General features: G+C 56.5%; 2 protein-coding genes and 1 non-coding gene across 3 annotated transcripts; 1 reads left to right on the top strand and 2 right to left on the bottom strand.

Moving 5' to 3' along the window:
- The first annotated feature begins 202 nt into the window (after positions 1-202).
- On the top strand, positions 203-321 carry LOC113483764. The gene has a single exon (XR_003399085.1). It is a non-coding gene; the product is annotated as a 5S ribosomal RNA (ribosomal RNA).
- A 281-nt stretch (positions 322-602) lies between these two features.
- AIRE (autoimmune regulator) lies at positions 603-6,134 on the bottom strand. Its single transcript, XM_026855572.1, has 12 exons — positions 3,575-6,134; positions 3,306-3,480; positions 3,044-3,196; positions 2,876-2,947; positions 2,636-2,749; positions 2,381-2,505; positions 2,146-2,223; positions 1,736-1,851; positions 1,465-1,662; positions 1,278-1,374; positions 949-1,017; positions 603-803 (listed from the first exon to the last, which is right to left on the bottom strand). Exons 1-12 carry the CDS (start codon positions 3,713-3,715, stop codon positions 723-725), a joined length of 1,419 nt encoding a protein of 472 aa, XP_026711373.1. The 5' UTR covers positions 3,716-6,134; the 3' UTR covers positions 603-722.
- Positions 6,135-6,591: 457 nt separating this feature from the next.
- LOC113483735 lies at positions 6,592-10,206 on the bottom strand. Its single transcript, XM_026855533.1, has one exon. The coding sequence runs from the start codon at positions 10,171-10,173 to the stop codon at positions 9,325-9,327; it is 849 nt and encodes a 282-aa protein (XP_026711334.1). The 5' UTR covers positions 10,174-10,206; the 3' UTR covers positions 6,592-9,324.
- Between the last annotated feature and the right edge of the window lie 700 nt (positions 10,207-10,906).

The raw sequence follows: 10,906 nt of genomic DNA, 5'->3' as shown, positions 1-10,906 counted from the left end.
CCGTAGGGGGTTTAGGGCGTTGTCGGGTGGGGAGCGTGTTGTTGTGGGGTGAGGGCTGTGAGGCGTGTGGGTGTTTGTGGTGAGTGTTGCACGTGTGTGTGCGTTTGGTGTCCCGTTCGGAGGCTGTTGGGGGCCGTAAGGCCGTGTGTGTGTGTGCGCGTGTCAGGGGTGAGTGGAGAGGGCTGTTGTGGGGCTGGGGGGTGCCTACGGCCATACCACCCTGAGAACGCCCGATCTCGTCTGATCTCGGAAGCTAAGCAGGGTCGGGCCCGGTTAGTACTTGGATGGGAGACCGCCTGGGAATACCGGGTGCTGTAGGCTTTTGCTGCGGGCCGGGCTGGCATCATTTGCCTTTTTCTTTTTATTGGGTTATTACTACAGTAAGAACTTTTATTTTTTGCAGTTGCTTTTACGGGCAATTCAGGCAGGTTGGATTGGGGTTTTCTTTTCAATTCTTTTTGGCTTTTATTTATTTGTTAAAGGCTGTTCCGGTTTTTTTTCTTTTATTTTTTTCACGTATTCTCTCCACCCACTTTTTCATAATCATTTTCCGTAGCCCTTGCTTTGCAGACGTCTCTCCTGTTTCTTGGGGGATGTTTTTGTTTAATGACATGCCGTGTTTTCCCCATGCCCTGGTTCCTGTGTAGTTCCTGGCGCACACCCCGACTGTGCCTCTTTCTGCCTCCCCTGCGCTGCCGGGCTGCCGCCGCCGCCAGGCTGCATCAGGTGAAGAGTCCTTGTGTGTCTGCGAGGGGCCGGGCCATGTTCTGGAACGCCCAGTGCAGGATCCCATCCCAGGCCCCCTGCGGGATAGCCCTGGGATCACTCTTCATTTCAGTTCCCGTCCCCCCCTTGCTCCCAGCCTGATGTCTCTCTGGGTCACATCAGCGCCATGGTCCCCAGCGGGTGGACTCTGACTGTCAGTGTGTCCCCCCGCCAGTGCCGTACCTCACTCAGGAGAGCGTCGAGCTCATCCCTGCTCAGCGCGGGGTCGGTGCTGGGGGAGATGTCCTCTGCCTGAGCGAGGAAACATCCTGCCAGCTTTCCAGTCTGCCCTCTGCCTGTACCCTTTTGGGTCAGGGCTGGTGTCTGGGTTCAGTCTCTGGTGCCATCTCAGCTGACAGCCCCTCTAGCACAATGTCACTACCTGACTTGTCCTGCAGCCACCGCTCACCCGTCCCTCACCTAGCTTGGGCCATCACTCCTCGGCCTCATCCTACCCTTTGTACCTCCCCCTGAACATTTCCCTCCCCAGGCTGGGCACTGCCTGTACCCACCTTGGCAGCCTGTAGCGGGTGGTGTCCGGCCACCACGGTGCTGTCGAGGCTGCCTGTGTCCGGGGGGCCCGCGCAGGATGTGCAGAGCAGCAGCCCCCTACGTCCCGTGGGGGGGACATGGACCGTCAGGGCAGCCCCTCCGCAAGGGAGGATTTAGGCTGGGATGTGGGGGATGGCAGGGGCTCACCCGGGGTCCCCGCTGGGCGTGGAGCAGTGCCGAGGTGTGGGGATGTGGGTGAAACAGCGTCCACAGATCATCCCATCGTTGTCCTGGGTGCCGCACGCCTCCTCCGCCGGCATCTCACGGGGTCGCTCCACAGCCACCTCCCGCAGCTGCCCCGACTCGGCTGCGCCCCCCGCACAGGAGCCGCACCACCACGTCCCGCTGTGCAGCCGGAGCAGGGCAGTGAGGGGCAGCCGGGAAGGGCACCGGGGTCCCTGTGCACCCTGGGGCTCACCTGGGGACGCGGGGCAGCGGGGGCACCAAGCAGGCGAGGTGGAATGCCCTGGGGCAGCCGTCACAGCAGATGAGCTCACCGCCGTCACCGCAGGCCGCACACTCATCCTCATTCTCCTGCCCCAGGGGAGCAGGCAGGGGTTCACTGCCACCACCCCCCCTGCAGGCTGCAGCCATGGCTGTGGCAGGGCTCACCCTGACAGGGGACCCCACGGTCTCTCCACACCCTCACCCTCTACCCCCACGGCACCTGTCCTGCACCAAACACCCCAACCCCTCTCAGGCTGGGAATTGTGTGTTTTGGGGGGTTGGAGCCCTGTGATGGACCCCCTGTGCTTGGCCAGGCCCCAGGGACATGCTGGCGATACCCTGACAGCCCCCAGCTCACCAGGTGATGTGCTTGGGGCTCACCTGGTGGGGCGTGGGGTCCTGGCTGTGCACAGTGGGTACTGGCAGCCGGCCCTGGGGGTGCAGTCGAGGCTCTCCACTCTGCGGGCGAGGTAAGAGGGGTGTTGGAGGAGCTGCTAGGACAGCACGGGGGGACAGCCCAGGCCACAGCTGTGCCACCAGGAAGGGACAAGCCCCCATTGCAGCCTTGGGCAGCTGCAAATGTGGGGGCTAAAGCAGGTGTGTGGGGTGTCTGTACACTTTGGGGTGCCTTGGGCCGGGTGGGGGGCTTCAGGCTGTGGCTTCTGCTCCTGGCCCCCGGTTCCTCACAGGTGGCTGGAGCACAGGGCTCGTCCCCTGCTTTGCTGCTCATCCTGGAGCTGCCTGCAAGAGAGGCCAAGAGCAGCTCCAGGGTGGGGGGGGTGGGGGGTGTCCCTCCTTCCCTCCCCCCCCACCGCCTGGGAGCGGCTTCTAAATTTGGGAACTAAACCAGGCTGGGCTGGGCTGCACCTACCTGGCTCCAGCACGTGTTTGATGAGGATGCTCTCAACAGCCCCGCGGGTGACTGGCACCTCGCTGCCCGCCACGGCCACTGCTCGCTGCACTGAGGTGGCCACTGCCTGGAGGGCTGCAGGCAGGGGGGCAGCTCAATGGGACAGGCAGCCTTCCCCCCGCCCTTACCTGCAGGCAAACAGGGTGCACAGGCGAATGCTGCCCCAGGGAAGGGGGAGGTGGGGGAGGTGTCAGCACTCACCCCCAGCACGAGGGGTGCGGGAGCCATCCATGCCCTCCGGCTTCTTCACACTTCTTGTCTTCGCCAGGGGCCCTGTGGGGTTGTGAGGGTGACATCATGGGGCACAGCACCCCACTGCGCCTCGGGGACCACACCCCACCCCATCTGCCTCCCACTCGGTCTCCGTACCGGGGCTGGGGACGTGCCGCGGGGAGGGCTCCACCGCTCGGGCCCCATCCCGCTCCTCGGGGGCTTTCCTCTTGCCTTGGGGTCTGTGCCGGGCCGGCGCGGTGGGGCTGCTGGAGAGGCACCTCCCATGGCGCTGCCGCCCCAGCTCCACCTCTGCAGAGGGGACAGGGACAGCTGCTGCCAGTGCTGCGCGTCACCCCTGCCTGCCGGCAGCCCCCGGGGGTGCCAGTGACCCCTCCTGCAGCATCTGCCCCGCTCTTACCTCTGGGAAAGGCGCCACGGAGGGGCCGGAGCCGGGTGTACCTCTCCAGGTTGTAGTCCTTGAAGAGGACGGCCCAGAAGTCGCGGATGGTGGCAGCGTCACGGCCCAGCAGCCAGGTGAGCAGCGCGTGGAAAGCACGGTGGGAGCCCTCCCGCTCCATCCGGCTCAGCGTCTCCTGCGGTGCCACCGGTCGACATGCATCACCCCGGTGCCACCAGCCAGCCCCTGGCCCCGCAGCACGGCCATCCTTGCCCAGCTCGCAGCCTCACCTTGAAGACGTGCTCGGGGACGACGTCGTGGTCAGCCAGGCCGTGCAGCAGCGGGAAGACGTCATCCACCGCCATGGCGATCTCGGTGCGGTGCAGCTTCAGCAGGTGCCGCAGGTCGCCCTCGGCCCCCGGCCCCGCCATGCCGTGGGGACGCCACCGGGGCCAAGCAGCCCGCCCCGACGCATCCCTTTAATAAGTCCCAGCCACGGACAGCGGGAACATCCTCAGGATCCCGCCAGCCCACTCATTTCTGTACGAGGCTGTGTAACCCGAGATCGCCCCTCCTGCCGCCCGCTGTCCCTGCGGCACCACCGCACCCCCCATCCCCGGGGTTTGGGGTCAGGCTGCTCCCCAGCCCCGGGCATCAACAGGCAACATGACATCAGCTGCTATCACTGGTGAAGGACACCCAACCCCACGGTGACCACCCGGGGGTGGCTGGGGAGAGGGGGCCCAGCCAGGGTGCTGGTGCAGAGGCCCCCACCTCTCCCGTCGCCGCCGTCAGCCAGGCATCACCCCAAAATTTCTGGACTTTCCGCAGCACCTGCTTTTCTCATTCAGAAACTCGTCCACAGGAGCACGTGGGAAGTAATGCCCTGACAGCAGGGGAAAAATGGGAATATTTGCCCTGGCTACCTGCAAACCACCTCCTGACACCAAAGAAACTCTGGAAACATGCATCTGAGTACAACTGTGGACACTGAACGAGCCAACAACCCCCCTGAAGCGTCACACTGCTGCCCTCCATCCAGCCAGAGGGATGGCAGCCCCCCAAGGGAGCCGAGGGATTACCTGGGCAGGCGTTGCCCGCAGCTGTCATCAACTGCTCAGGGAAATTGGGCAATAAAGTGATTTAACTGGAAACACACAGTTGTGAAAAACTTGGAGCTGGAGGAAACTAGGTCCTTAGGACCATCTGGCATATAAAAGTCTGGACGTCTGGCAGCTCTGTACCAGGCATACAGGAAAGAGAAAGCTCCAAAGCTCCCATCCCTCTTCCCAAACATTTGGGATTTCCCCAGGATTCATTTCCAGCTTCTCTCCCTCCATCCAGAGTCCCTGCTGCCCGGATGGCTCAGCCAGGGGTGCCGTGGCTGTGCACAGCTGTCCCCACACTGCAGGGCAGCACCTGACCCCTGTGGTACAGCAAAACCCAACCCGAGCAGGATGGGGCAGGGGTGCAAGAGGGGGTGCTCCACGGCACGGCGCAAGGCTATAGGGGCAGGGACAGCTACCAGGAAATATTAAAAAAAATGGAGTGGTCTCTGCTGGCTCCAAAGCTGTGCCAGGAGGAAGCGGCTGCTATCCAGAAGCTCGGGAAGAATCAGGTAACACCCTCTGCAAAAGCAGGAAATACCCTCACGCAGTTCTGGTTAATAAATTAATGCATTAACCCGAGGAAATACTTGCCTTGAAGCTCCTTTCAGGACTGGGGGTGACTTTTCCTGTGGAGGCACTAGGAGTTGTGGGAGGGGGTCGGGTTGCTGTGCCCCACACCAGGACTTCAGCGCTGTGGCAGGGATGGCTTTGCCACCACCTGCCCCGTGCGTCCACCCCGGGGACAAAACATGGGTGTCAGGCAAATGGGAGGTTCACCTCCCCGCCTGGAGCTCGCCGGCAGCCCAGCCACCGGCGCTGAGCACAAGCACACTCATGACACAGCCTCACAGGCCTGCTCCACCCTTCCCAAGAAAACCATTTTTCTCAGTGTCCCACCTGCAGTGCTGCCATTTGTTACCACCACCTTGCACTGGGCTGTGTGACACCTCCAGGACGAGGCTGGGCTGGCTGGCTCCCCCCTCCCTGTGCCCACCTGCCCATGGCTACAGGAGCTCCCTCACAGGCAGGTGCTGCCCAAGGCAGCCACCAGCCCTGTGCCCACAGCGCTGGGCTTTGACTTGTTCCAAATTCCAACTTTGTGACTGTTCCTGTGCTCTGAATCACGCACAGATTATTTTCCACATCCAGTCTGCTCCATAGTGTGATAATTTGCATTTTGGGTGGTTTTATTATGTTCCTTGCCCTTTCTGACCTGCTACACAGGAGGGAGAGCTGCAGCTGCCAGGAGCCACATGAAGAGGCACCTATGTCCTGGGAGATCAGATGGGTACTCCTGTACAACCTCGCTCAGAGCCAACCTCGGCAGCTGAAAGGTACTTCTAAGGGCCATGAAGAGTCAGCTTTAGCTTGCAGAGGGGCGTAAAACCCACCCTGGGGCTGGCATGAGCCCTGCCCTGCTACAGGGGCCCCAGGCTGGGGTGCTGAGGAGCCCAGCCACCCTTGGGTTTCGGGGTGCCCTCTCCTTTCACTTGCTCCCCTTGCAGAACTCAGAGCGACAGGCTTGAGGTAGGCCAGTTCAATTTGAGCTCAAATCTGACTGATAGCTGAAGATTTTTCTCTACAAACAGCCAGTTAAATCAGCAACTCGGTGCCCATCAAAAGCATCTGTAGCCCCAGGATGCACCTGGATTCCGTCCTCCTGGGAAAAGCTGCTGAAGCAAACGGGCCCTTTCCAGTATTTCTTCCCATTTCCCCTCCTTGCCAAGGTCCCACGGCACAAACCATCACCCTGCGTGTCTCTGACACCACCTACCCCGTGCTCCTCTTGTACAGCACATTCCTGAATCCCTGTCAGGAGAGAACAGGCAGAAGCGAGGGGCTGCCCCGTGGGATCACCCCAGGAAGACCAGGTGCCCCCTCGCCTCCCCTCCCCAAGCCTGAAGCACAGCGGCAGTCCCAGTGAAACACCACCACCATGTGCAGAGCTCTCACCCCTCTCCCCTTACCTTCGGCTGCTCCAGGCTCCAGCATTTTTGGTTAAAAACCAAAAAAGGGTTCCAGGTAGGGCCCCGATCCTGGCCTCCATCTCTAGCAGGTTCCCTACTGCTGCCCCACGCAGTCCAATGAGGGTGGCTCCTGCCAGAGTCTGCGAGGGAGAGCTGGAGTAGATAAGATTTATTTTAGCTTCAGTTTCCTCTTTCCTCCCCCTTTAGAAAGAAGAAACCAAAGCCCAAATGTATGTTATATTAATTTATTTGGGACACACCAAAAAAGGAAAGTCAACAACTGTTAACGTACAAAAGTACAGAATCCTGGGACAAGATTTACTGTCCTGATTAAAAAGGCACCATGGTCCCAAAGAAGAGTAATCAGAATACATCATTTAGAAATTTTCCCCCTGTTGCAGCAGAAACAGAGCCAGGCTTTGGCTCTATCCACAGTCAAACCCAGTTAAAAAAAAAAACCAAGTATGATTTAAATGCGATAAACACCGCTCAGCCTGTACAAGATGTCATGAAAAAGAATCACAGCCTAGAAGATGGTCAGACTTTTTTTTTTTCCTTTTTTAAAACAGCAAAGGTGACAAACCACTAAGTGTATAACTGAGGAAGACAGCAGACTTCTGACGTCTTCAGCTCGACTTTCTGTAAGACACGTCAGTTAAACTGAAACCAGTAGGCTGAGTGTGGGGCTTCTGGATGAAATGTAATTCCCTGTGGTATACAGGAAGTCGGATTCGACAACCTTAAATTCCCTGAAAATCATAAAGCACTATACAGCTGTGTTCCATATTCGAGTCAACCCTGGTGGATTTGCTTTACACACGAGCATTTATACTGTCAGCTATATTTGTAATACAAAGGGGGTTTTACAGCAGTTATTAAAAAAAATTCTACTTCGGTGAGGTCCGAGCTTGGCTATATTCCCTGCTGAAACAGAGCTGCTGGTGTAAAAGCCCAGTGAGAGGCTCAAGTCCAGCACCTCAGGGCTGAAAGGCAAATAGTTTAAATGTAACATAATTTGCATGGGGGAAGTCAGTGAAGTACGTCAGAGAGAAGAGGAGAAAGAGGGCTGCGAACTCTCAAGCAGCTGAGGCCGAAGGGCGTTGCAGAACATGGGCGCGTGCTATTAAACCTGCGACGACACTACGAGTGATGCAGAATACACAAGAGTTCGCTAAATATTTTGGAGCAACTTACCATGAGGAACTTCTCAGAGACACAGAATAAGGATCCCAGCAATTGCTACCGAGCAAGGTGCCTAGGGAGCTGATGCCTCGCATGGGAGCCGGACGGATCCGTGGGCAGGCGGAGGGAGGGGGGGGACACGCCGCAGCCCGCCCCAGCAGCAAGGCCAGGTCCCCACCGCCGCCCGCCCGCGCTCTGCTGCATCCCCCTCGGAGCAGCAGCTAATCTGCGTTTCATTCCTCCTTTGGCATAGGACTTCAAAGCAGTCCAAGAACTGATTTATCAAAAGTAAAGGAACTGATAAAATTATTTGTACATGCATTTATTGTTAAAGGGAGCAAAAGCCAAAGAATGAAACAGCACGAGTTAATGTCAGTAAAATGATGTGCAGGACGGAGAGGAAAGAAACGGGAAAAAGCTGAGATACTGGAGTGGGGAAACCAACATTCACACTGGAAGGTAAATTTGAAAACCAGGCAAGTCTGCACTTTTTCTACCAGAGAGCTTCTGTGGACAAATAGAGTCTCGGGGTTTTTAATTTTCAGTGTAGTCTGGCAAGGTTTGGGAATCTCACCAGAGAGACCTCCAGCACTGGGTGCCACTGAAAGTTCAAGTCTCTCATCTTTAAAAACCAGTAAAGCAACTCTAACTAAAACGGGCTGATACCCTCGTACTGCAGGTATCTAAAATCAGACACGTCACTGCTCAGGATGTACGTGGGCAAGAGGGTTATACTTTGTTCAAACAAACTCTGGGTGGAAAGCTACCACTTCCACCCTGCTGGTCTGCAGGACCATGGCGGGTGGAAAAGCAAGCTCAGATTCAGGAGCCTTTTGCTGCAAATACCACAGCTACCCACACCTGGGAAGGCTTCTTCTTCCCTATATCCTAAGGTGGCAGGATAACAGTTTATAAAATTCTTCCCATCTTAAAACTAAATGATGCAATTTTCATCCTTCCCCCTATCTTACACCACCCACCCCACCCCACCCCCCGAAGATAAAACATTACCACTTCATTTAGGATTCACACTTCAGATCCTAGATTAGGGACTTCATGTTAAAACTCATCCAACTATGGGAAGGTTTATCCTGATCAAGAAAATGTCATTAAAATAGAATCTAGAATAAAACATTCAGAATCACCAATGCTTTCACAGCCAAAGCACTCAAATGTCTCCCAATCTCTCTCTCTCCCCCTCCTTGAGCAAGAGAGCAATCCCTTCACGAAACCCCAGGGCGCCTCTCCGGGGCTGGGTCATTCAGGCTGAAAACCAGCTTCCTTCCTCTCAGAAACGCCAAATTCTGCTGAAAAGGGGCCCAGCACCTTTTCCTCCCACCGAAACCAGGAGTTAGGGCTTTTCGGCACGTGAATTTTTGATTAGCAACAAGTCCACGTTATTTCCCTGCAGTAAATTCAAGTCCTGTTTCATACTGTTAGGCCACCACTGGCTCAGAAATGGCGAGAGACTTCTAAGAACCCACTGATGTAGACAGGACCTTGGAAGAAGAGGCTTATATGCTACGTAACCTTAGATCCTCTGCTATGTTTGAGCCTTTGCATTGTTAGCCGCTGACTACTTATCCTTCCAAATTCACGTCTTTTAGTCCTTGCTGCTGTTGCCGCCGTCCCAGCGTGCTCCCCGGGAGGCAGGGTGTTCCTGAGCTCTGGCTTGGGGATCTACAACAATCACTTCCAATTGATGGTGGGATTTCAAACTTGCCTAACGTGTGCCTTGCCACCTCATACTCCAGCAGCTCTGCCTGCCGACCACGGCATGCGCTAGCAGTTTTTGACCTTCTCCACAGTCTCGTAGAACCCAGGCCTAACTCTCCTGATGCTCATCCGTATATGCTGGCACTCCAGGGGCATGGCGGCACTCGCAGGACTCGCGGTGCACCGGCGCTTCCTTCTGCCCCGCAGCGAAAAGGCCGGAGCCCCGCCGTTCTCCTCCTCTGCAGGGTAAGACTCATCCACGCTTGTGCCTTCGTCTGATTGCTCGTCACTTTTGTATTTCATTTCCTTCGCTTTGTTTCCTTCCTTTTCCTCCCTAGCGAGTTTTCTGAAGTGCTCCAAACATTGTATCTTTTGTCTTCTTTCCATCATCTTCAATTCCTGTTTGTCTGTGAAATCTTCATAGTACATTTTTCTTTCGCTTCTTTGATCTTCAAGAAATTTCCACTCGATGCTAGTCATTTTTATCCCACTGTATTCCTCCAGTTTATTTCTCGTCTGCGCATCTGTACAAAATACATCAAAGAGCTTCTCTGAACTCTCATTGAATTTGTCTGCTCTCTCGGTAAAAGCCTGGTTCTGTCTCTGCTTTCTGGTCTGATACAATCTGGTAAACTCCTCATACATTTTGAGGATAAGTTTCTTTATATTTTGTGTCGCGATGGTGTGCAAGTTACAAACCAACCAGTGCTCTTGGAGGTGCTCAGCGAGCAACTGGGCCGCATCTTCTTTGGACCGCTGGGCCTGACCAGCTCTTTTGGGCTGCAACAAGTACAGCATATTCTGAACCACATCCTTCTTGGTTGGCAGCACTCCCTGGGTGAAACCCGAAGACTCTACATATTCAACAGTCCCCAGAGTCTTCCGTGCTCTCACCTCTGTGTCCAGTGATTCCATCACTGCTCGTTTATATTGTAGTTATGACATAATCTGAAAGAGGGGAAAAAAAAAAAAAAGGAGTATGTCAAATGAAGCTTGCTTTTTTTTTTTTTCCCGGAGCAAAAACAAACAGATGAGAAAACGTGCTCAGACCAATAAGATCTAGGATTTTATGGTGTACTCTCTTGCTGTTGGATGGCTGCTGTGTTAGCCCAGCCCATTTAAACATCTGCACACCAAGTCTATCTCACTCCTCTGTGCGGTTCTTAAAGCCTAATACGGTGTGTTTATGTTATTAGTTTTTAATTGGGTTTTGGAATTCATATTGTAAATTACAGTAAATCAAGGCCGCCTAGGGCACCGCACTTCAGTGCCGGCACGGGAGGACGGGCATGCCTCCGCACCAGCTGCGCCGTGACACCTCGCAGCTTGCTCCTGTGCCGGTACGGGGCTGCCCAAAACGGGCGAGCTCGCCTCCCCCGCGGCCCCTCTCGCTTCGCCCGCTCCCCGGGAGCGGCCCCGGGACACCGGCTCGCCCTCCCGGCGCCCTCCGCCCTTCCCTCTCCCCCGACGGAGACACCGCCCGCAGCACCGAGGCCTCGGCCGGGGATTACTCATCGCAGCCCGCTGCCGCCCTGCCTAGGCCCGGCCTGCCCCGTAGCATGACTGGCACTTTTCCCGGCCGCGCAGGCGGCGCGGGAGCCGGGGCGAGCGGCATCGCGGCCCGCAGCTGCTCAGCCGTGGCTCGGGC

This window comes from Athene cunicularia (assembly GCF_003259725.1).
Source record: "Athene cunicularia isolate RWA chromosome 9 unlocalized genomic scaffold, athCun1 chr9_part2, whole genome shotgun sequence".
Classification (NCBI taxonomy): Eukaryota; Metazoa; Chordata; class Aves; order Strigiformes; family Strigidae; genus Athene; species Athene cunicularia.
This window is presented reverse-complemented; position numbering and strand designations above follow the sequence as displayed.

Coding starts and splice junctions, on each gene's coding strand:
- AIRE (XM_026855572.1), bottom strand. CDS start 3,715: ATGGCGGGGCCGGGGGCCGAGGGCGACCTGCGGCACCTGCTGAAGCTG. Junction 2,506..2,635: donor CAAACACGTGCTGGAGCCAG/GTAGGTGCAGCC, acceptor CCTCTCTTGCAG/GCAGCTCCAGGATGAGCAGC. Junction 804..948: donor TCGACGCTCTCCTGAGTGAG/GTACGGCACTGG, acceptor GCTATCCCGCAG/GGGGCCTGGGATGGGATCCT.
- LOC113483735 (XM_026855533.1), bottom strand. CDS start 10,173: ATGGAATCACTGGACACAGAGGTGAGAGCACGGAAGACTCTGGGGACT.